The sequence below is a fragment of the Polistes fuscatus genome, unplaced genomic scaffold, assembly GCF_010416935.1.
Source record: "Polistes fuscatus isolate 324 unplaced genomic scaffold, CU_Pfus_HIC Scaffold17, whole genome shotgun sequence".
NCBI lineage: Eukaryota > Metazoa > Arthropoda > Insecta > Hymenoptera > Vespidae > Polistes > Polistes fuscatus.
Genome location: NW_025113075.1, coordinates 2,457,638 through 2,485,278, shown reverse-complemented (window position 1 = coordinate 2,485,278; position 27,641 = coordinate 2,457,638). Strand labels below are relative to the sequence as shown.

Below are 27,641 nucleotides of genomic sequence, written 5' to 3'. Positions count from 1 at the left end.
GGTGAGTGGTGTAGATCGACTATACATATTTCTCGTCGACAGATACCTCGAGTATCCTGTGTCTCCTGGGCAACCCCCTCCCACTCACCCTCCCACCCTTCACCCCCCTGCTTCCTATTCCTCATATGTACTGGAATATCGACACACCTTTTCCATCACGGAAAAATATCAACCCTTTGTTATTACACGGCCGAACACTTTCTACATATATCGAGCACCCCCTCCCCACCCCCCCAACCCCCATACCTCCTACTCTTCGCGTGCTCTTCTTATTTTCTTCCTTTCTTTCCTTTCCATCATTTTCGTATTTTGTTTCTGGTTTTTTTGGTTTGTTTCGCGTTATTCTCTCTTTTGTGATTTTTATTTGATTTTTATTTTATTATTTATATTTATTTTATTTTTTATTTTATTTTATTTTATATTTTATTTTATTTTATAGTTTATTATCATCGAGATTGTAACACTTTCTTCGTGCATTTTTCTACGTTAAAGTTGGACACTCGTGTGAAATGATTTTTGAAAATATTCGTTTTCTAAATATTTGTTTTTTTCGTATTTGAGTATTGGAAGTTACGTTTGATAATTGTGTGAGATGATTTTCTAAACATTCAAGAAACATTCAGAGAATCAGGTTTCACGTTGACGTGTATTTCTTATTATTGTATCAGACTGCTGATATTTATGCAAGTAAAATATGTGAAAATATATATAAAAAATAATTTAAGAATCTACGTAACTTCCTATCTACTTCTAATAAGCTAACCAATGAGAGATCTTTTCTCATTAGATCTATCACTTATGATATTTTATACGCGATTAAATCCTCATTCGCACGCGTCAATTACGAAAATGAAAAAAAGAACAAAAAAAATAAATAACGATATTACTTTAAATAGGAAAAATTTCATACAATCATTTTACATTAGTATTTTATACAAAAATACAAAATATAAAATCCCATTTTATAATTTAAAAAATAAAATAACCCATACACTTTTTCGTATCCCATTGCAGTCTCTCATTTAACCCATCCCCCCCCCTAAAAAAAAAGAATAAAACCAACGACAATTTACGAAGCAACAACACAACTATGACACGCGTGATTTCTTTGGTTAAATCGCGTCATAGGATTGGAGAAAGGGGTGTGAGAGAGGGGGAAAGGGGATGGGGATTTTTAACAAAAATACAAAATATAAGATCCCATTTATAATTTAAGAAATAACATAACCTATACACTTTTTCGTATCCCATTGCAATCTCCCATTTAACCCATCCCCTTCCCCCCCCAAAAAAAACAAAAAAAAGAATAAAACCAACGACAATTTACGAAGCAACAACACAACTATGACACGCGTGATTTTTTGGTTAAATCGCGTCATAGGGTTGGAGAAAGGGTGTGAGAGAGGGGCAAGGGGGAAGGGGGATGGGGTATGGGGGATGGGAATGCGAGGGGAGATTCGATCGAATCACTATAGTCGAGACTATCGATGCCCATGCTCTCTCACAAAGGGCTCTCACAAGGGCCGACAAATAACAAGGTACGATCAAAGGAATCGAACGACAGCTTTCTGCATCGTTGTTGCATCGCGTTACCACGATCGTCGAACGAAACTCTGACTCCGAATACCTAAACGAAAGGGAACAAAAAAAAAGAGAAAAAAGAAACAAAAAAAAACGAAACGGAAGAATTGAATCGTCTGATCAACATCCCCCCTCCCCCTATCCCTACCCCCCTCCCCACCACATGTGTACGAATCCTAGGGGGAAAAAAAAAAGATTCGACGTATCCTCGAGAAAGATCGATTAAATCGATTAAAAGAATTTCGTTTATTTATTTCATTTGTGGATATCTACGAGACAAATCGAATTGGAAACGTTGAAAACGTTGATTACTATGATGCGTTACAAAGCGAATACACCTCGATCAGGGGGAAGGGAGGGGGGAGGGAACAAATATATGTATATTGCAATGAAAAGTTGCATGGGTTTTTTTTGTTTTGTTTTCTTTTGTTTTTTCTTGTTTCATCTGCAACTTCATCCGCAATTTTCGTGAGAAAAGGTATCGGTGCAATTTGAAGAATTTTTTTTTTCCTTTCCCTACAGTCTCGTTTCTACATCGTACATTCATCTCGTTCTTGAAACAAATTATGTATTTGCAACGAAAAGTTGCATGGGTTTTCTTTTGTTTTGTTTTCTTTTTGTTTTTTTTCTTGTTTCATCTGCAACTTCATCCGCAATTTTCGTGAGAAAAGTATCGGTGCAATTTTGAAGAATTTTGTTTTTCCTTTTCTTACAGTCTCGTTTCTACATCGTACATTCATCTCGTTCTGGAACAAATATATGTATATTGCAAAGAAAAGTTGCATGGGTTTTTTTTGTTTTCTTTTCTTTTTTTTTTCTTGTTTCATCTGCAACTTCATCCGCAATTTTCGCGAGAAAAGGTATCGGTGCAATTTTGAAGAATTTTTTTTTTCCTTTCCTACAGTCTCGTTCTTATTGTTTTATTCTTTCGTGATAGAAATATAAAATGTTATTATTATATCGTAAAAAATATTATATATATAAAGATAAATGAAATATATATAATATACATTTGTGTATTTTTATATAAATGATTGAATTAGTAATAAATTAAGTAGTTGATTGTCATTAATATATGTATATTGCAACGAAAAGTTGCGTGGGTTTTTTTTTTGTTTTCTTTTCTTTTTTTTTTTCTGTTTCATCTGCAACTTCATCCGCAATTTTCGTGAGAAAGGTATCGGTGCAATTTTGAAGAATTTTTTTTTCCTTTCCTACAGTCTCGTTTCTAAATCTTATATTCATCTCGTTCTTATTGTTTTATTCTTTTGTGATAGAAATATAAATGTTATTATATCGTAAAAATAAATATATAAAGATAATGAATTATATATAATATACATTTGTGTATTTTTATATAAATGATTGAATTAGTAATAAATTAAGTAGTTGATTGTCATTAAATGTTTATTAAACGTAAGGGTGCAACAATGATTGTCTAATCGTATATTATGATCCAACTGAAAGATCAATTTTGTAGGATATTGAGTTTTGCATAAATGCATATTCCTGTAATGAGGTCAGTAAATCTGTGATTGCTGTAATAAAAGTCAACAGGGAAGGGACTCACGTTAATATCGAATTTAATAAATTGTAATAACGTAGGACATTCGATATGTGAACATTGATAATTTAAAAGAAGAATAAAATATCAACTACACTATTCTCCAGTTTCGCAGTGTTAACATATTCAAACCTATAGAGAATACTGAGGTTATGGTTGTGGTCAAAAATCTATAGGAGTACCAATTACATGTGAAACAAAATGCAAAGATTTATTATATAAATAATAGTTTTTATATTTTTTTCTTTTATATTGAAATAAATTAAAAAAATATTTTTAAATCTATTTTTATATAATATTATATTATATATATCTATAACCGATATAATATATAAATATATATAATTAATAAATATATAATTATAAATAAATATAATAATATAAATTATATTATATATATATTATTATATAAATAATATTTTTTATATTTTTTTCTTTTATATTGAAATTAATTAAAAAAATATTTTTAAATCTATTTTTATATAATATTATATTATATATATCTATAACCGATATAATATATAAATATATAATAATTAAATCCATATAACACAGGGGTATATTTTAAATGATTGACATTACAAATATATTTGTATATAATATAAATATAAAAATGCATGTTTTGTATAAAATCTCTTTAGGTCAATTCAACGTTTCAATTCTACGGTCAATTTCAACATTTAATCTCGACGAAACTGAAAAATAAAGTACCATATTAAAAGATTTTTTTGTCATCTCTCAACCACCCCCTCTCCTCGTTGCGTATAATTAGATATTACGAATTTCAAGAATATACTTGTTTTAATTAATTACAAGCTATCCCCATTTGCATTTATTTGCAAATTAAACTTTGTAATAATAGGTAATTATATTTTGATGGGACACATATTCGCGTTGGTTATTCTCTCGTGTCGAACTATGCTTTATTGTTATCCCGATGAGAGTATTCCTCGTATTCTCGTTGGTACAAAAATTTTCCAGATTATAACGTACGTATTTCAATGCGTTTTCATAAAGTTTTACGAACTTTTTAATGACGTCGAAAATACGTTTCATTCGTTGAAATAATAATTACTATATTACTATAGTAATAAAAATAATCAAAAATACAAAAAAAAGAAAAAAAGGAAAAATAAATCAAACTACAAATTAATATTCGAGGACAAGTATTTTTCTCTTCTCAGATTTTCGCGTATAATAATATCCAATATAAAATATAAACGAAAATAACCTAAGTTCAAGCTTGTTTTTATAAAAATAGTAGAGAATAAATGAGGGTGGAACAAAGAAGGAAAAGAAAAAACCTAAAAAAAGAAGAAGCGAATGAACGAATCGTCGATTAAATTCGATTGACAGAACAAAAAACGACGATTTCAAATATAAAACGCATTTATACGTCAGAATAAATCCGTGATCTATTTTTTTGTTTTTTTTTTAGAGAGGACTAATATATTTTTTAATGGATTATTTATTTTTATCGACGTATATTGTTTTATTATTAGGTATAATAATATTATAAACGTTACCATTTGTATCGTTAATAAAACACTATCGGACGATAATAATTTGAAGTAGAAGAAAACGATTCTCTTCAATTTCTAAATGTGGGGAAATTCGCGTTCAACGTTGAATCTCTCTCGAGTATAAACATGATCTACGGTTTGAAAATGACTACGAGAGGTGGGGCATGATCATCACTTTATAGAATATACACTACGTTTCCGTTTCAATCGTGAAAACGCGATATAAACTCGACAAAGACATTTGGAATGGTTTTCGCTTCAATGATGCGCTATCTTCATTAAATTTGCTCCTCTATCTTGCTCGAAACACAAACAACGAATGGATAGATTTAATATTTCTTTTACTGGTATATCCTCAAACAATATCTTCATCATTTATTGATTTTATTTTCTTTATCAAATAAAAAGTTATTTTGCTTATCTATCCATCCTATCGTATAAAATTGCTAAATATTATATACGTGTACGTTGTAGGATTCGTAAAAACAAAAAATTAAACAGTTACGATTGATTAAGAAGATCGGAGGGTTGAGGAAGAGAGGGGAGGATTAGAACGCAGGATCTGTAGAACATTATACAGATATAATTAAACTTATATATATATGTATACTAAATCACGGTGTGTCACGAATGATAATATTTTTTTCTTACTAGGTTAAAATTACCATCGTATAATCGAATAATATAGTTGGCAATAGCAGGAAAAAGTTAATAATATTAAAACTCGACCTCGATATCTTCTCTCCTATACGTCTACGATCTATTTACCATTATATTTTTCTCGTTTCTACTCATCCTTTCTACGCTTCTTCGTTTCATCTATTTTCCTATCGTTAAATTCGTCTATTCGCTTGTACACTCTTCCTAAACTCGTCTACTAAATTCAATCGTGCTCGTTTAAAACCTAACCTCTCAACCGATTAAAGCGTCACATTTGTCGTTGACTCTGATTCGTCTATCGTCTAACACGTGTTAAGTCGCGTGATCTTCCCTCGAACCAATCACGCGTCAATTAACGATTCATTCGCACGCCATAAGCTTCGCGTATAGATGCATTCAAACTCATTCGTCTCGACATTGTCACCATTCTACGAGGATATAATGCTTTGCGATTTTATTCCGTTGGAATAAAAAGAAACAAAAGAAAAAAAAAAAAAGGATTCAACCTAGCTAGGTTTCGGGAGATAAAGGGATGGGTACTATAAATGGTTTAATTAATGTATTCATTCGACTGTGCTTCATTTATCCTCTCTCTTTCATTTTCAAACATACTCCCCGACCCACATCGTTGATGATATCATGATACGCATACATGCAAAATATATACATATATATATATATATAAAGAGGAAAATTACAATTGTCTATATAAATGTCTATATAGATATAGAAATTCGTCATATTTTTTTAATTATCTCCTATTCCATACTTCTATCTCTATCTCTCTCTCACTCTCTTTTTCCCCGGCTAATTGAAGGAAACAACTCTCACGTTGAAACGACTCTGAAACTTGTTATATAATGGTGTTATATCGACACATAATTCGGCTCGAATGGATTTACGCTTGAAAACTGCCCGTATAACGTGAGCCTATTTATTCCATCCAATGAATTAGACTTTGATTAATCGAATGGTAAATCAGATTAGTTTTCAAAAAGGAACGAAATAATAATAACGGACGAAATCAAAAATCGTAACAATCTCCCACTCCCCAAACGATAGATAGATTTATTTATTTATTTATTATTTTCTTTTTTAAACTTTTTGTAATTTCTATTCCATTTCCTCTCTTTGCTTCTTCAACTTTATCCTTTCATTTTCCATTTTCTTTTTCTCTTGGGCATTTTCTTAGGAACGGCAGTCTTTTAATTCAATTACGGTTAAACGAAGTCTCTCACTCACTCACTCTCTTTCTCTCTCTCTCTCTCTCTCTCGTTTCGTGTCACGCGCGCGGGGGGCTGGAATTTGTAGCCCAAATTGAAATCGATCCGTCGCACTGACTCGCACTTTGCATCCCCACGGGGGATGAGAGTCGAGAAATAAAGAGGGTTGGTAGTTCGATTCGAGAAGGAAAAACGGCCACCGCAGACGCGATATCAACCTTTGGGGATTTCTTTCATATTACTACTTCGAAGAACGATACCTTATGGGAGGAAACTCCTCGTCTGGTAGTAACGAGAAAAGAAACGCAACCCTTTTCTCGATTCATTTCCTACGAAGCTCTACTTTTATTCATTTTCAAGGAAAATAGAATATATACGGTTAGATTGTATCTTCGACGTGAACGTTTTCATCTAACGATTTTGAAATTTTTACAGTTAACCAAGTACACGATTTAGAATTGAATAATGATGAGAGAAGTATGATGTGTAATTCAGTATTTCTACGTTTACGTGTTGAACGTTACATTCAAACAGGTTTTTCCTAACGTTTCCATCTGCAACATTTGCATTCTTTTAGTTGTGGCGTTGAAATTTTTACAGTTAACCAAGTACACGATTTAGAATTGAACAATGATGAGAGAAGTATGATGTGTGATTCAGTATTTTTACGTTTACGTGTTGAACGTTACATTCAAACAGGTTTTTCCTAACGTTTCCATCTGCAACATTTGCATTCTTTTAGTTGTAGCGTTAAAATTTTTACAGTTAACCAAGTACACGATTTAGAATTGGAGGATTATGAGAGAAGTATGATGTGTAATTCAGTATTTTTACGTTTACGTGTTGAACGTTACATTCAAACAGGTTTTTCTTAATGTTTCCATCTGCAACATTTGCATTCTTTCAGTCGTGGCGTTAAAATTTTTACAGTTAACCAAGTACACGATTAAGAATTGGAGGATTATGAGAAAAATATGATGTGTAATTCAATATTTTTACGTTTACGTGTTGAACGTTACATTCATATAGATTCTTCTTAACGTTTTCATCTGCAACATTTGCATTCTTTCAGTTGTAGCGTTAAAATTTTTACAGTTAACCAAGTACACGATTTAGAATTGAACAATGATGAGAAAAGTATGATGTGTAATTCAGTATTTTTACGTTTACGCGTTGAACGTTACATTCAAACAGGTTTTTCTTAACGTTTCCATCTGCAACATTTGCATTCTTTCAGTTGTGGCGTTAAAATTTTTACAGTTAACCAAGTACACGAATTAGAATTGGAGGATTATGAGAAAAGTATGATGTGTAATTCAGTATTTCTACGTTCATGTGTTGAATGTTACATTCATATAGGTTCTTCTTAACGTTTTCATCTGCAACATTTGCATTCTTTCAGTTGTAGCGTTAAAATTTTTACAGTTAACCAAGTACACGATTTAGAATTGGAGGATTATGAGAAAAGTATGATGTGTAATTGAGTATTTTTACGTTTACGTGTTGAACGTTACATTCAAACAGGCTTTTCCTAACGTTTCCATCTGCAACATTTGCATTCTTTCAGTTGTAGCGTTAAATTTTTACAGTTAACCAAGTACACGATTTAGAATTGGAGGATTATGAGAAAAGTATGATGTGTAATTCAGTATTTCTACGTTTACGTGTTGAACGTTACATTCATATAGGTTCTTCTTAACGTTTCCATCTGCAACATTTGCATTCTTTTAGTTGTGGCGTTGAAATTTTTACAGTTAACCAAGTACACGATTTAGACTTGGAGGATTATGAGAAAAGTATGATGTGTAATTCAGTATTTCTACGTTCATGTGTTGAATGTTACATTCAAACAGGTTTTTCCTAACGTTTCCATCTGCAACATTTGCATTCTTTCAGTCGTGGCGTTGAAATTTTTACAGTTAACTAAGTACACGAATTAGAATTGGAGGATTATGAGAAAAGTATGATGTGTAATTCAGTATTTTTACGTTTACGTGTTGAATGTTACATTCATATAGGTTCTTCTTAACGTTTTCATCTGCAACATTTGCATTCTTTCAGTCGTGGCGTTAAAATTTTTACAGTTAACCAAGTACACGAATTAGAATTGGAGGATTATGAGAAAAGTATGATGTGTAATTCAGTATTTCTACGTTTACGTGTTGAATGTTACATTCATATAGGTTCTTCGTAACGTTTTCATCTTCAACATTTGCATTGTTTCAATTGCAAGACAAACGAACTAAAAGAAACGAGGAAAAAAAAGCTGAAAACTTATCGACGTAACGAAGCCATCGTTAGAGCTTGACGATCAGTATGATAAAAAAATTCTGAATTTATCCTCGAGTATCCAATCCTCCGTTTTATTTTAGAAAACGTAAAAAGATTAAAATTTCCCGTTATGGAGAAAGTATTCTAATCTTTATTATCGTAATTTGAATTACTTTTAATTCGCGATATTTCGAGAATAGAATATAACGGGGGTGAAAAAAGAAAAAGAAAAAGGAATAGAAAAAAGAAACTAACAACGATCGATCGATATTCGTAGGAAACAAATAGACGAGAGGTGATTGACGGGGACGGCAATTGAGCCGATGAACGGGGGGAAATCGGGGGAAATCGGAGGAGGAGAGGGAAGGGGAGAGGAGGGAACCGTAACACGGGACAAGCGTATCGATAAAAATTTACATAAAACTCGATGTTGGTCGCGAACGCAATGCTGATTGGCCCACCGGGATATCAGATTTTGATCGAGCTAACGGTTTACCGGCACCAACCGAATTAAAATCGTTTATCCTTTAACCAAAAAAGAATCGATCTATCGATCTCGATCTCGATCTTCGATAAAGAACGTCAACGTTAAACAACCCATTTACCGCCGGGCATTACTTATTCCTCATATCGAGGATAATAAGCCTTAAGCGAGTGTTTATACGTATTGAAATATTTTCAATAAACAATAATATCATTTAATATATCTGATATAAATGATATATACACCTACGTATTTATACGAATATCGTATTCCAACGGTAATATAATAAACTTTGATGGAAACGTTTGAAATTGGCCGGATGCGTTGCTAGCATTCGATTAAAAAAGAAAATAAAAGAAGAAAAAAAGCAAAAATAAACGTATACCCTATGGGGTTGGAGGGGGGGTTGGAAGAAGTCTCCTCGACGTTATGGAAGTTTTAATTTTTAATCGGAATCGAATTTCATTCGACTGAGAATCATTAGCCAGTTTATCCACTAGCACCGAAATCAATGGGCACGCAATGAGCTTATACAACCACCCACTCATCCACCCACCCAAACCTACACCATCACCACCACCACTACCACCACCCCCCACCATCGTGTTACTTCGCGCCGTTTACTCGTGTAAGTGCGAACGCGAACACGTGTTCCGAATGCGTCGTTTGGCACGAATAATCGTTCGATCGGAAAACAGACGTTTCGATAATCGACCTATCGTCCTACTGAACAATCTACACGTTCAACTCCTCCCCCCCACCCTCCGGTTCCCTTACTATCGAACCACCAACCAATGTTCTTCCTTCGTCTAATCTTTGACGATGAATAAAACGATCCAATAGATTTACATTTTTCAATTCGTTCATTCGATTCATTTAATTCTACTTGTATTATCTAATGACGTATAAAATACCATAAGTATTACCATAATGGGGAGAAATCAATGGGAATACCAAGATGTAGCATGGGAATAACAATATTGGAATAAATCTTAAACGAAATGCATGGAATTTGTTGCAATTCATTTCCGAATTTCTAAAGCCAACTAATAATAATAATAATAATAATAATAATAATAATAATAATTAGACAGCGAATATTTATGCAAATGCATATTTTTGATAAAGATCGTTGGCATGTGAATTATTTTTCGATAAAAAAATTTATAAATCATTTAATCGATCATTTTTACTTAACACGTCAATACAATATTTGTATTATTATTATTATTATTATTATTAATTATTCATGGATATTAGAATGCAGTAAGGACGAACGATTGATTTTTAGAATTGCCAGAAACTGGGCAAATATACACGTCATGCGAATTTCCTCCGGTACATGCTACTAAAAAGGATTCAATTAACCAATTCCGGACGTTCCTTTTAGCGCGAGCTTTGAACAAGTCGTGTCTGTCCTCGGCTCTCTCTTTTTCTCTTTATTTCTTTTTATTTCTCTCTCCCTCTCCCTCTCTCTCTCTTTTTACCATCCTTTCAGTCTCGCCTCAGGGATTTCCCCGGACAATTTTATTTCTCAGCTACTTTCTCGCGAAACGCGTTCTACGCGCGTATACGATACGGTTCTTCTATAAACACGTAAAAAAAAAAAAAAAGAAACAAGCACTCCGACAACTTTATTATACGTCGCCCGATTGATTTTCAATTTTCTTTTTTTTTTTCAAACGTGCAACGTGAGAAAAAGAAATCAAGAAAAAAGTGAATTATACTCGTCCAAGTGAATATTTTTCTCGTAGTATCTAAAAGTATCGTGACAAAATTAAATAAAAAGTATCAAATTCGTCGTAAGTTTCATTGTAATCTTCGTAACTTCGCGTCGATTATAATTCTTATCTATGGAAGTGGGGGAAAGGAACGAGGAAGAAGGGAATGGGGAAAAAAAAAATTAAAAAGATTCCCTTCACCAACAGCCCCTCTCCTCCCATACCCGAAACCAACCACCACTAACCATCTCCACCCCCACCCTTTCTCTAGAACGGTGTTATTTTGAGAAAATTTTTAATTAGCAAGTAAAAGCTTTAAGCCGGCGGAACTATAGACGCGCACTTTTAATTACGATCCCGTGACTTCTCCAAATATTTTCGTAACTATACCCACCGTATATAGAGAAGGAACTTTCTCTGTTTTCATTTGCTGCTTCTCCGTTGAGAGAGAAACTCCAAGGCACCAAACGTCTGTCTACTCATCGTGTTCGGGTTTCACGTTGTCGGGTTTTAACCGCATAATGATCTTTCTCTCTCTCTCTCTCTCTCTCTCTTGTGATAATACAAAAATATATACGTAATAATAATGATAATAATAAAATACTGATAATGGGAGAGGATAATACGACGGAACGATGAAATATATCGCGTCTCTTTTCTCCCTGTACGCGTTAAATATTATTAAAATATGTGTCTTAGGAAATTTAGACGAGTTAGAAATTCTCTTTGAACGTTATTTCGATCTTCTTGACGAGATCAAACTAATCTGCAACAAACTGCATCAAACTGATCTTGTCAACAAGATCAAAATAACGTTCAAAGAGAATTTCTAACCCCGTTCATCAAATTTCCTAAGATACATATTTTTAATAGTTTTACTTTCTGGACAAGATAAAATATCAATTAAATTAAATATTATATTGAAGTTATACTTCTTTTGGCGCGTTGGGGAAAATCTAATGAGGAGTGATTTTGTTCCGAGCGTCTGGAAAAACGACACCATGAAGTTTGTCGGTATTTACGAACGCGCGGCAAAGCGATTTCAAGTATACGGCGTGAAGTTGTCTTCTTTTCTTCTTCCCCCCTTTTTTCTCAAGCGGGTCACCCATCCAAATACTAATTGTACTCAGCGCCGCTTTACTTAAATGATCGAAGCGAGAACTAATGCTGTAACCGCGCCATTACTGTTGACGCGTCAAGTCATTCGATATATCTCTCTTATATTTAGTGTAGACTGATATCTATATTATGATATTTTATTATTCTTTCTAATATATATAATATATCGATCGATTGAAAATATGTTTCTTTCCTTTTTTTTAAATAATAATAATATAATAATAATAATAAATTTTTTTTTAAGTTATTTTTTGAAGTTATTTTTGAGGTTATTGAGGTTATGTTCGTTTTGGTACGGCAAAGAAGTATAACTTCTTACGTGCGTACATAAGTACACACATCAGTTTTTGTTTTTTATTCTTTCTTATATATATATATATTTTTTTTTAAGTTATTTTTTTTCTTCGAAGTTTTTTTTTGAAGTTATTTTTGAGATTATTGAGGTTATGTTCGTTTTGGTACAGCAAAGAAGTATAACTTCTTACGTGCGTACATAAGTACACACACCAGTTTTTTTTTCCACAACTGTTAATATTTAAATCTATTTATTGCGTGTTTGTTTAATTTTGTCTTACACAGAATAATTATAAAATAATACGACATACGCGAATGAGAATGGTAGAAAAGAAAAAGAAAAAAAGAATAGGCGATGGTGGAAGAGGGGAGAAGGTGGGGGGGTTGAGTCAGGATTGTATGGGGATGTAGAAGGGGGATGAGAGTTTTCTCTCTTCGAGTTAAAAGAAATAAAGAATAGAAAGTTTATTTCATTTATCGATTCGGCCTCGATTCGGCCTCGATTCACTACCAACCAATCATCTCTCTCTCTCTCTCTTTTTCTATCTATGTCGGTCTTCTCATCGAATCGGGGAAATAATAAAATATGACCGAATACATTTTCAGCCTCGGAAGAATACTTCCGGGCTTTTAAAACGAACGGATGAGAAACAAGTTTTTCTTTCTTCGATGAACGTCCATCTCTCGATTTTGGCATCCTGCAGTGAACAACTGGCCTACTAGCTTTTCGAGTTAAACTATGTATGTATGTATATATATATATATGTATATGTGCATGTGGATGTATATGTATATATAGAACAAGCTCGATACCGAATACCAGACATGGAAGAGGTCTCCATGCGGATTTGACGATAACCTCGACCCCGCCACGAAGCAATCAGAGCTTCCAGTCGGATTATGTGGCATTTATCCTCGTTCGCTGATTCGTCAACCTACAACCTTACCTTTTTTTCTCTCTAACCCCCCTCCCCCTCTCCTTCACCCTTCCTTCCTTTTTTATTCCATCTAACGTAAGTAAAAGAATCTGTGGACTAGGATCTGGTCTCCTTTAAAAAGGGGAGAAGAAGAATTTCGTCCTTGCATAAAACAAAAGGATTCATTTCATGATAGGAAGAAGAAAAAAAGAAATTAAAAGAAGGATATAATATTGTAAGATATTTCATAGTGTTATGGTTTATTCATCTAAACGGTTGCTGTAAGAGAAATCTCTCGTATCAGGGTTTATTGTTTCGACTGAAAATATTTTTGTCAAATTTTGAAGTGTTCATTTGATTATGAGAATTAATAATAAATGGTGCCTTTGTAGAATAAAAACAAACAAACAGAGACAAATTCTTTTCAGTATAGATATTATTCATCGTGATTTGAATTAAAAATTGTTATTTTTTAGATAATTTACAATTGTAGAATGGATTATGTTTATATTTTCGTATAAAGCAAGATTATATGATGTGATGTAAGGTACCTGAAGGTCAACTGAACATATTTTCGAACGAATTTTGTTGTCCAATTAACACCCACAGGTACTTTACGATTGGAATATTCACAATTTGAAAATATTTTTGCAAAACTATTTGAAAACTATTTTATCCAATTATCACGTTATAAGAAGAAAAAAAAAATACAATCTCTCGATAGAAAGTAAACTCATTTCAGTATCCATAAATAATAATTTATATGAAAAATTCATTTCTTCTGTACCTTAGCAAATGAATTACTCTATCTCACGTATATTTATTTTAAAAAAAAAATGAGAAAGAAAAAAAAAACAACAAACATAGATATTTCTTACGACGAATAATTGACAATCGATACGTATTATAACGAATTGTAAATTTGAACACGGACGGTAAATCACCGTACAGACAAATCACGCCCATTTTTGACGAAGAATCATGGCAATACGACTACTACATATATATATTTATATATATATATATATATTGTGTATATGCTGGACCAACAGTGACCACCGTAATGATCGTTTCTGCATAAAGGAACGAATCGATTAATCAAAATTTAATTACTCCATTGTTCGAGAGACGAACGCGAACGATAGGGACGATACTAAATGCCTGCTGCCCTACCCTACCCTACCCCGCCCTACCCTGCCCTACCCTACCCTTTCGATATAGTTCAACTCGAACGTTATTTATCCTGGCATCGTGATTACGTAGATGAAAATGAAAATTGGTTGGGTTGGGTGAACATTCATGGGACAGATGAAGAGACGAAGGGGAGGGGAGGGGGACACACACACCGTATATTTCGTGCTATTTTTGACATAGGATACACTGACTACTCGAATTTCTTTTTAATATTAATCGTCTCGATCTATCAAAATCGAATTATTTCAACGATAAGTTAAAAACATCTGTTTCCTATATTAAAATACACTTAATTGCACATTATTCTGTATATAACAAAATTGAGTAACACACATATATGAGCCGTTTATTTTGAAAGTGGCCTAACTCCATATAACCTTAAATTGAGATATTTAAAGGTTTGCGTTTCAATGCAATTAAAAATATACGAAAAGAATAACAATGAGTTATGTTGCTTAAGTGTATCTAAAGGTGTTCAATTTACAGTTCCTATTAAAATAATGGCAATTATTAAGTGAATAATATGCGTTTTCTTACCAAGAATGGAGTTAGGCCACTTTCAAAATTAACAACCAGATTCGTTATCAAATTTGAAGGAACCGAAGTCCATTCAACATAATTTAAGATGCTTCAAATTGCGAAAAAACAATACTTATTTTATTTTACATATCTTTATAACACTTTAAAAACATAAATTATGCGATTCAAAATATTTTTTACAAACATAAATTACAAAACAATTTTTACTCATCTACATTTTGTGTATGTGAAAGGGATTTAAAGAATCATGATGTTCCGGTGGTATATCATAATAAGTCAATTATGTCCTTGAATTTTGCGCTTGTAATTTGTCTTATATTTTATACAGTGGTGTCAATACAATATTTTCGAACTTTCTTGGTCTACCCCGACGTGGTATTAAATTCAGGACTTTCAAATTTTCGTTCTCATTCATTGATGTCTTATAGAAAATCTTATTCATTTTTGACAAAACGCATCCAACATATTTTTAACCAGTTTATTGGTTCTCCGTTAGAATTCTTGACCCTTTTAAAAATTGCGTCTTCTAATAATTTTGTTGATACAAAATCTTCTTGTCTCATTTCATGTACAATAAAGTTATTACCTTTCCGACACTTTTTGATAATATTGTAATACTCTCGGGGGACAAACAGTAAATTATTTTTTTTTAATGCCATTTCTACCACACCAAAATCTCTACTCCTAATGGAGTTAGGCCACTTTCAAAATAAACGGTTCAGTGATTCAACTAACTCTGAAAACTTATGTGTCCAGAATGACCGTATTTACTCGGAATATAAAAAATCTTAAATGCTTTATTGATAGATAATTTGAAGCTGTACATGTTACCGTGGGTAACCGGAAAAAAATGAAAAATGAAGTTAGGCCACTTTCAAAATAAACGGCTCATATATATGTAAAGAAATATTCTTTAATTAATTTACTACTTAACACTAAATGTCGTTTATTCTCGTTACAGGTAAGAAATGTAAATATCAGTCACATAAGTTTGTAAATAAAAGTTTCAATCTTCTCGTTACAGAAACACAATTTTGTTTTTAACTGTATTCTACCTACACCATAAATAGTCTTATATATATATATAATTTGCTATAATAACACGAATTTAATTACTTTCGGTCGAACGAAATCTTGAGAAACTCTAACGTGCCGTAAATGAAAGGGCTCATATATATCAACTATACTAACTGCGAGATAAAGAGAAAGAGAGAGAGAGAGAGAGAGAGAGGAAGAGTATAGGAAGTTAGACGACAAAACTCTACAAGTGTGCAATAGGATGAGGAACCGTTTATGCTTGCGTTACTTTGAAGCCATGTACAAACTTTCGTTCGAAAATTCTTAACAGACGGCAATATCCGGGGTCCGATCGAAGTATTCATTGGAATGGGGGTAACATGGGGTGGGGTGGGGTCGAGGAAGAGGGGGAGGAGGTGTGCTTTGCGTTACCGTCTCGTAAACATCCACGAGATATTATTCCTTATTTCTTTTCCTTCATTCGTCCCAGATTTACTTTTCTTCTTCTTCTTCTTCTAAATATTCGTTTCCCCCTCCCTCCCCTAGTTCCCCTAGTTTAAACTTCTTCTTCTTCTTCTTCTTCTTCTTCTACTTCTAAGAGAAAAATATAGAAAATAAAACTATAAACAAGGATCTAGGAATTCGTCTCGCACGATTTCCTAACCTAAAAAGACGCGATTCGATCTTTCATAAACTTATCGCATTAATAATTTCCTATACCACGAATCGGAATTATAAATCAGATTTCTCTTCTACGGTATAGTAAGATCCTTGCCGAATGAGAAATGTTTTCGATGTATTGCGATTTTGAAAAAAAAAAAAGATACCATTCGTTTCGTAAAATTTCTTTCACGAGAGAGTGGGGTTGGGTTAAGAGGGGTGGGGAGGATTGAGAAACTTTCCGTTTCTGATATTTCTCTTTCGTGCCTTCGCAGAAAAAAAAAAGAAAAAAAAAGGGTTAAAAGGAGAATTCGCGGTTGGTTTAAAACCAGTGCATACGCGAATTTTGTCGAAAAAAAATCGTCGTAATTCTCGAGGAAAGTGCCAGAGAGTAGAACGTGTACCTGCCTGCTACTATTTTCGTGATGCAGCTGTTACCAGTTGAAAGCAAACAGGGTGCATGGAAACGAATAAACTATGACAGAGTGCACGGAAATCAACGGCGTACCATTCTCTCTGATAAAGACGAGAATGAGAGAGAGAGCGAGAGAGAGAGAGAGAGAATGAGAGAGAGAATGAGAGAACACACCGCAAAACTTTCTCTCACACATATTATAAACTCGTTTCAACGGACTTGATCCAGTCCGACGACTCTTCTGGTTGGTTCTTGCTTGCATTTCTGTATCTCACTTCTACTGAATGCATCGTTATAACATTGCAATAAAATACAAATACATTCAAAGTTATTTAGCGTCAATTGGTTTCCTCTCCCCCCTTCTGAGAGAGAGAATGAGAGACACAACTGAGAGACACAACAGCAAAACTTTTCTCTCACACATATATATAAACTCGTTTCAACGGACTTGATCCAGTCCGACGACTCTTCTGGTTGGTTCTTGCTTGCATTTCTGTATCTCACTTCTACTGAATGCATCGTTATAACATTGCAATAAAAATACAAATACATTCAAAGTTATTTAGCGTCAATTGGTTTCCTCTCCCCCCTTCTGTCCCTCTGCCCTCTGCCCCCCCACCCAATTCTTAAATATGTTAAGTGTATATTCGGTGTACGTGTATTTAATAACATAATATATTTCTAAACATAAATTTGTAAAACTTAACACATATTAATCAATCTATGTAGTTTAATTGTCACGATTCATGATTATATTATCAAATATATGAATATGTCTATCTTTGAGTATAAAAGAAAATGATATACTGACTTGTTCTTGTATGGAAAATTTGTATAAGATTTAACCATAATTTGTTATACATCAAAACTTATCACATTTCTTATATGGTTATTAATGTTAAATTTATTTAATCAGTTTATATATCATCTATCGAACATTGTTTTAATATTATTATCTTTTGTAATTTATTATTATTAATATTATATTATCTTTAAATTATTTTATTTTTTTATCTTGAACTATTTTAATATAAAATAAAAATTGTGTGATAGAATAAATAATATATTGAATTCAAGATTGAATATATATTCGAAAAATGTTGAAAATATATCAGAATAAATTGACCTACGAGACCGATTATTAATCGATTGACTCGACTGATCGATTCGAACGAACCTTTCGAACGAAAAAAGGGAAAACTAATTCTGTTTTACGTCAAACGATTAGGGGTGTAAAGTTGAATTATGGAAAATCGATGCTCTCGAGCGGGGTTAGTTTTTTTCCATGTTCCAAGACTCGATGACATAATTATCGTGGGAGAGTTTTAGGAACCCAAATATGAAAAAATTCATCGAGCTTTTGCTACGTTCAAATAATTTTTCAAATACTCGAAAGTTGAATTTAAATTTGAATTTGAATTTGAATTTGAATTGCATTTAATAAAAAGGGCTAAGTAGGTCCACTAAAATGGAATCCACTTTCATTGCAGATTAATTTATTTATCAAATAACATATTATAGAATATAATATAAGGTAATATTATAAAATAATACATAAATAATATATTGAAGAAAATAATATTAAGTAAACCATAATATAATATAAAATAAATGTAATATATCAAATAATAATAATAAAAAAAAATAAAATAATACAAAATATATATATATATATATATAATATAATATAATATAATATAAAATAAAATATATATAATAATAATAATAGAAATAAAACATATAATTTAAATAGTTAATTACAGAATACAAAAATAAATAGAAAGTAAAAGATTGTATATTGCGATCGATTTATCTTCTTTGCTATTTTCTTAACGACATTTCATTGGTCTTTGAATCGTTACCAAACGCACCCCTAACGTATCATGTTATAACACCTTTCTCGTAAAACTCTCGAAAAACGTAAAAATGCGTCAACTTGTTTTATAGCAAATCGATTGAAATTTATTCACTGTAAGAACATTTATCGTTTCTGTATCACGTAGAAGTACTATCTTTTCGTTCATACACGCATCTGTGACTTCGATATCTTCTACACGCATACGGATTCAAGTAAAATACCGTGAAAGCGGTGTTAGGTTGTTTGGGTGATCATGCATTCGAGTGTAAACATCTTCTTACATATATAATACGTACACGTATATTGTATTATAACAGAAAACACGGAAACTAAAATAAATTTGAAATAACGTTCAAAAGAAAACCGATACATGTAGATTTAGCTTTTAACAAATTCTGCGAAAAGAAAAATCAAAAATCCAATTAATCTAACTCGACAAAGTTAAATATATCTTCACGTATACAACTTCACGTATATTCTTATCGATTTTTTAACAACAAAAAATTAATATTAATATAAAACGAGACACTTTATAATCAATTGTTAAACGAATAATGTACATTGTAAACATTTCCAGCTAATATTTTACAAATTACAAAAACACGATCATTTGATTGGACGTTATAAATTTAATGTTAACCTCGTTATAATAGTAATCTATGATAAATTATCGATCGAACAAAGTTGAAAGAAAAGTTGTCGTTAGCAAAAACATGTATATATCTATATATACTACTTATACATACATAAGTACGTATACGTAATACATATTACATACGAATACTTTGATAACTGTCCCTCTTTCATACGCCGGTATAAAAATGTATAACTGTCACTTGACGAAAAAGATTAAAAAAAAGAAAGAGAAGAAAAAAAAGAGGCTACGTGAATTATAATAGAAATCCGTACTTTTGTAAAAGCTTTTAAAGGATTACTGCAGCCGGTCGGTAATATCTTTCACTTATTTACGAACGAAAGCAAGCGGAGATGACTGCACTCGACTACTGGCTTTGTATTCCAACAGGTGCTGGCTGGGTGCTCCTGTGTATATCATCGTGGTGGAGAAAGCTCGGACCTCGCCTTCTCATAAACAAGTAATTCTCTTTTAGACTTTCAAATCGGCAACGATGATAGCTCTTACTTTGTACTAACCACGTGCATGTGCGCATGCGCGAGCGCGAGTGCGTCGCTGCCATTTTGAAATTTTTATGAAATTCTTTTAAATGCTTAAACCGTCGCAGACGAGTTACCAACCCCCTCCCTATTCCCCACCCTTCCCCCATCGACAGTTGAATTGCTCACCCCCTTTTGCTTAATAATCGAATGACGCTGGGAAAAAAACGTCGAGTGGAAAATCGAATGGAGTGGATCTACCCGTCGTCGTTCAAAACAAATATTTATGTAAATAACTTTTAACGAGTGTTAATCCAAAAAACCGTTTGCTTCGACAATTGTTTAACGAGATTTAATTAGATTGATTCCAAAATAAATATATATAATATATATTATAAATATTTTATTATTTATTTTAATTTATTTATTAATTTATTAATTATTTACAATAATAATAATAATAATAATAAATAAATATAATATATATGATAATAACGAGTTCATATCATTCGATTATTGGTCTTTGTAATTTGTCACGATATTTTTGCTTTTTGATAATGTTGCTCAGCGAATTTTTATTTTAACGAAATCTCTTGTTTCCTTCCTGAAATTTTCAAATTCAATTATTCAAGATTTTCATTCAACCTGTCCCTCCATAATCTGTTATATTGAAACATCCAATGTTTCAAGAGCACGCGCAGTCACCACCGTGCGCGGTTAAAGTTTAATCAAACTTCGAAAAGTCTTCTCTTCCGGCGCCCCCCGAAACGAACCAGATTCCCCATTTTGCGATCCTAAACGATCAACGAACCCACGCTGACAAGACAATCCAATTGGTTTCCTTTGACGAAACGCCTACTCCCGCGAATTATTTTCTGTAAAACGGAAATCTTCTTCCATTGTTTTTCCCTTCTCGTCTTATTATTTCCACCTACTTTTTTCTTCTTTTCTTTATTTTTGAGAGAACAAACAGAAAAAGAAAGAAAAAGAAAATAATAATGTAACTTTGATACATTTTTTTTTCATTCGTCGATAATTGAGATTCGTTGAAAGTTATTATTTTTACGTTAAGAAAATCAACTAGGTGAGAAAAGAAATAGATTTCCAAGGCAGTACTATCCGGTAGGGGGGGGGACGCTTCTGGCGTAGGAATTTTCCTCGCAATGTTTCCTGAGAACACATAGAAGATGAGACGCAAAGTGCTTCTTTCCTATCTCTGTCTCTATCTCTGTCTCTCTCTCTCTCTCGTTGTCCTTTTATATCTTGAACAAACGATCAAGATAAAAAAAAAGAAGAAAAAAAGAATAAAACTTTACCATTTGTTACTGTTTCGTCGTTGAAGAAAAATATTAGTTAAATCAATCAAATATTTTACTAGAACTAATAAAAATAATTCCCCACATATGTTTGAGTAATATATATTATATAATATATTTCAAAATATATATATATATTATTCGATCTCTTAATTCATACCTCACATTTCGCAAAATTAAAATACACGCGCGATTATTACGTTCGCAATATCGTACAAAAAAGCACGTACTAATTTTAATATTTTAATTTAAATTAACTGGAAATTTTATTATCAAAAAGTTGTTAATTTGATTAAAAAGAAAAAAGAAATAAATTTCACTTCAAAAAGAAAAGATATATATATATATAGGAAAGGATTAAACATAAAAAAAATATGTATTTGAGGTTAGAAAGGAGGGGAGGGGATAAAAAAAAAGCTTCGTTAGTGATTGAATTAAAAATTAAAATTAGCATGGATGTTCTTATTGAGACTAACTAAACCAAACGGACATATATAGTTTCATTTTTTTACGATACAAATGATGGTGGTACTCGTAAAGAAATATATGTATGTATGTAAGCTTTAAGGCGAGTTACAGTAAAAATATGTATACATTTTTAGGATACCAACCACGGAGAGCTTGTTTGTGCTGCTTTGGAAACTTTATGATAGTCGTAAAAGCCGAGGCGGATGGTAATATGCGATAAACCGGCAAGCTCGTAGTATTCGCCAAGTTCTTTCTGTATTTAAAATCGGAACGGAATAGCGAAGTAGAAACAAAAAGTACAATGGCAGTGCGGACTTCGGAGTGCGGAGTGGGGGTAGATAGTGTACGGAGTGGGGGTAAAGAGAATAGGGAGTGGGGGTAAAGAACAACGGGCGTGATTTTATCTGACGAATCGGCGGCGACCTGTCCACCAGCCCGCGATCTTTAAAATGCAATTTGCATCGACGACGAATGACCGTGGAAATTACAAATGCACTCTGATTAGAATGAACTTTTCGGGAACGTTCGTTCGTTCGTTCGTTGGTTCGTTGGTTAATAAAAGTGAGAAAGAAAAGAAAGAAGAGATAAGGATATACATATACGTACATAGAAAGAGAAAGAAAGAGAGAGAAAAACCTGGGAGAGGAAGAAAGACAAAAGAGAAAAGATACAAAAAGATTTGCTCCGGCTAATTGCATGAGATATACGATTGTTTCATGCATTCATGCAAGAGACAGAAGTCCAAACCATTGGTAGGAATGGAAGCTGATGGTCCTTTCCTTCTTCCTTCGAGAATTGTCTGTCTTTCCTTCTTTCTTTCTTTCTTTCTTTCTTTTTTTCTTTCCGCGTATTTATTTTAAGACCGTAGTTCGCGTACGATTCGACGAAAAAGCACGTGGTTTAATAAAGCTGAGAATACTTGAATAGAAAGATCTCGCGAATAGACGAAAATGCGAAACGAATTCGTTAGGGTCGTGCTAAATCGTGAAAGGGGTGTTTTATCGTTCTCTCTCTCTCTCTCTCTCTCTATATATATATATATATATCGATTAAAATTCAGTCGGCGTGGCTCCTTGAAATTAATCGTTCGACGAGAAGAGACAAAAAGTAACATCGAGGAGAAAGATAAAGAGAAAGAGACGTTATCATAGACAAGTATCGATCCAGAAATACGTCCGGACGGGAGAATAACGATTTCATGAAATTCAAAGCTTCCACCATCGTTCCCAGTGAAAGAAATAATCACCTTAGGGATAAACGGAAATACTGTTGATGAAATTTTCTTCGTAGTTTCTCTTTTTCTTTTCCTAACAAAAATTGACTGACTGACTGACTGACTGATTGACGTTCGCGAACAACGATTATCCTTTCAAAAAGAAAAAAGAAAGAATAAATTTTTGATCAAAGTCTTTCTCTCCGTTTCTTTTTTCTTTTTTTAATTTTTCCTTTTTTTTTGTTTTTAACGTTACATCGACGTCTAACGAAATACTTTGAACCCTCGCAAATGAACCATGATTTAAAATGCATAGACCGCTTATGTGAGGGTTTAAACCAGAAAATAAAAGGGAAAAATATAGACTTGCAAATCTGACGCAACATACAATGGGGGTTGGGGGGGGTGAAGGTGGGGATGAGATTTGTTAGAAAATCATAGCTTTGGAAATTATTATACGGAAAACCGTGACGCGAATGGAACTCCCGAAATGTGGGGGGACAAGCGCGTGCGCGCGCGCGCGTCTGCGCTCACGGATTATTTCAAATAATGACGATTTACACAACGTTACTGTGTCTTCTCTGTCCTGTACAATAAAGCGGATCAAATTGGCAAAGAAATCTTCCGAGCGGGTCCCCCTTTGACGAAATTTTTAGAAAAAAGAAAAGAAAAAAAGACATTGCAGATATTTTTCATTTAAATCTAACCTTTTCCACAACGATAAAATTAAGTATTATTATTATTATGAACATTTTCCTAAGCGTTGAATAAGAATAATGCTTAATAAAACAATGTCAAACAATATCCGTCGTTAGTACAACACACTGTGGGTCACGTTATATTGATGCCGGATATATCCGACGCTCGTATCGAAGGGGTTCAAAAGAAGGAGATGAAAGAAAAAGAAAAACAGGAAGAAATTAGTATTAGTATCTATCTTTATATTAATAGGAGACTAATCGAAAGTTCCGTTTGAAGTTGTCAACTCTAATGGAATGATCGATAGGTCGATTAGTCGATCGTTCGAGCAACTAACCGTTCAAAAGACACAATTGTCGTATGAATGTTCTTTTTTACGTTCATTTATCTCTTACATATATTAGGGTTGTAATTTGTTAACTCTCGTAAATACATACCTATCTCGTATTAAATAATGATGCTCAAAATATTAGTGTTCGGTGTTCGAGTTTGAGGTTATGTTTAAATCAAGTGGAAATAAAAATATGTCTGATTAATATTGAGAACGTTGGGAAAAGATGGAAGGGGGAGGAAAAGTTACGGGATTATGTCTTTTTGCTCGGGAAAAAAAAAAAAATAAAATAAACAAATACTTTCAATCGATTTGGGAAAAAAAATAAAAAAAGTGTAATATAACGAAGCATAACGTATCGCGCGTTAATTGATAGACGAGGGGTGTGTTGGTGATGGTAGTGGTGGTGGTAGTGGTAGTGGTAGTGGTGCTGGTGGTTGATATATCTTCCTATGTAAATATTTGCAACGCGTGTATTTTACTGCTACCGAGATACATATCGAATGACGCTTTACGTTCAAAATCGTACGATCATGTATGACGCTGCTTAATTAATATCGTTTTTATTCTAGCCAATAAATTTGAAGATATGACAAAAAAGAAAAGAATCAAAAAATAAAAAAAAAACAGATAAATAGAAATATTTATTTCTACGTTACACCATGGCTTAAATAGAAATTCTCTTAGATCATTTTTTTCGACTTTGAATAATTTCAATGTGAAATATCATCCCTTCGATCCTAAAATAGTTTTTTAATACTTGATAAAATTTGGAATAATTTGTTCCCATCTCTCTCTCTCTCTCTCGCGTGATTTAATTGAATAAAAAAAATTCTTTCGACTTTTGGTAAATCTAATTTTTCCTATAACTTATTCGATACGTATCCCATCTTATTCCTCATTCGAATTTCCATCGGTGAATTTTCTATCAACGTTAGCCTGTATCAAGCTTCAACCCTTCTCTCACTAAAACCCTCCTTCTACCTTTTTCCTATCCATCCAAACATCGCGAGGATGATTGATAGCTAAAAAAGTGGATTGCTGTTTGTTATATTTTTTACTACTATTTATTTTTCCCCTTTTATCTCTTTTTCCGAATATGTATTTCTCTTACTCTTTCTCTCCCCTTTTTTCTTTCTTTATCGTATCAACCAACAGACCAAATATTATATCAATTATTCATTTAGCATAACAATAACAAAATATACGTTGACAAAAAAGTTAAAAGATAACCAAGAGATGAACAATTTATCCAACAACATATTATAATCCTTTATCTTATATAATATAAAATCATTATAAAAATTATATATCGACGAATTTAAAACTCGAGGCCCGTAACTAAAGTTATTAATATTAGTGGTTCAATAAAAAAAAGAAAAAAAAATAGTAAATTTAAAAATCATTTACATACGCAAGACAAAATCGAAGTTTGTTTTCCAAACCGAAACACACATATTGTTTGATCATGCTACCAAATAGAAAAGCGCGCGTTATTTGAATCTTTGTTCGAACGAAACGAAACGAGAAAGAAAAAGAAAAAGAAAAAAAAGACACTTTTATTATCGTCCCATGCACGTTAATTAAAAAACGTAATCGATAGAATGAAATAAATTGTAAACGATCTACAGATGCTATAAAGACTCACCTGCTGAAAACAGCATCTGCAAGAGAAACAAGATAGATCGTCGACGGTTCATCATTGCGATCCACGTCCGAAGGTTCTACATGAAAAGATCTTGTTTCCTTTGTTAATCTAAAATCTTGATATCTAAATCAATCCAAATGTCTCTCTTCTATATCCTAATATCGTTGATTCTCTTTTTCCCCTTTTGTTTGTTTGTTTGTTTGTTTGTTTTTTCTCTTTTCTTTTCTTTTATGATTTTTAATAGAGTACAAAAATCTTCCAATAAAATTCGCGTAAATCCTTGAAGCCCACGCGTCCTCTCTCTCCCCACGTGGCAGAACCGTGAGAAACCGGGGAGGAAATTTTTCCTTGAACTTTTATCGTTGTATTAACTTTGTATCAAACTAATTCGAAATAAAAACGAAAGGAAAAAATAAAAAACAAAAATAAAAGAAAAATGTCGTTAGGAAAACTTAAGAAGAAATATTAGAAAAAAGTGTCGAATTGTTGAGGTTGATCCTTTCCTTCTTTCCTTCCTTTCCTTCCTTTCCTTCCTTTTTTTTGTCCTTTCGAAACGGACGAATAAAGGAAAATAATACGAATCTAATGGTAAGTAAGGAAATAATGTGAGTCGTGTGCTAAGAGAAAAGGAAGAGAAGCTGCACGAGCGAAGTCTCGGCTTCGACTGGCGCGCGCTCCGACGTTTCCGACCCCTCTGATGACCGCGACGAACCACCTCTACCTCTGTCGGGTCCTCCTGGACCGACCTCCCAACCCTCTCTCACCCTCACCCTCTCACCCTTTTACCCTCACTCGCGCTAGAACGTCATACACCACCTTCCCTGTGCCTACTAATTCGCGATTTAGTAGGAGTAGTCGCAAACGGGCGCCACCTTGCCAAAAGGACTATGAATTCATCGGGCAGGCTTATGATGTTGTTAGAACCACCCCGCAAGTACATATATACAGTACATAATATACATCATCCAGCCGTTTCCTAATCGAGTCTAGACGAGATTGATAGACGGGAATATTTGACGAATCTTCTTTTACGTTTATCACTGATTTTCAGAGTGATCTTTTACGATTTTTATCATAATATCGTTTAGTTTTATATAGGAATTTTATGATAAAGACTCTCATCAATTTCAATTATCGAAAAAGTATATATTATTTTAAATTTTAATTTTAAAAATATATATATATAATATTTTATTAATATTAAATATAAATATTTTTTATATAAATTATATATATATATATTTTTTTCTTTTTAAAAAAAGATATAAATTTTAATCGAATAATAAAGATAATTGCAATATTAATAAGAAGTACAAGGTTTATTTAAGTATTTTAAATCAAATTTATTAATCGATCGAATGAAATAAATATCTTCGAATCTATTTAATTAAATAATAGATTATTTAACTTTTTGATAATAATAATAATTACTATCGAGTAAATCTTATTTCATTCATGAACATTATATATGATATAAGTATACAGGTCATTGTTGGTTTTTCTATGATTAGTCAAGAATTTTGATGTTTCAACAAATTTATACCTGTTTAAAAGTTAACGCGTTGTCGCGGCCATTTTGACGAAGATTTTTGGAACGGAAAACACGCGTCTCGGCTCGATTTATTTCAAAACAAGGTTATATAATTACGTGTATACGTTTTTAATTAAAAAATAAAAGAAAAAATCATTATAATGAATTTTTAGATAATGTCGTTTCGTATGTAGATATAAAAAATGTAAGAGATTTCAAAATATCGATAAGAGGATCGAACGGAAACGAATTTGATATGTTATTTCGAAAATAATTATTCC

General features: G+C 32.6%; 1 protein-coding gene across 3 annotated transcripts in view; it reads right to left on the bottom strand.

The window, feature by feature from the left end:
* The window catches only part of LOC122515033 (hemicentin-1), a 168,561-nt gene extending 141,966 nt beyond the window's left edge, over positions 1-26,595 (bottom strand). For 2 of the 3 annotated variants that reach the window (XM_043632164.1, XM_043632165.1), the window contains exon 1: positions 25,830-26,595. In XM_043632164.1, the coding sequence (XP_043488099.1) occupies positions 25,830-25,884 (55 nt within the window). In that variant the 5' untranslated portion in view covers positions 25,885-26,595. The remainder of the gene's footprint in view (positions 1-25,829) is intronic. The other variant, XM_043632166.1, reaches the window with a different exon arrangement.
* Between the last annotated feature and the right edge of the window lie 1,046 nt (positions 26,596-27,641).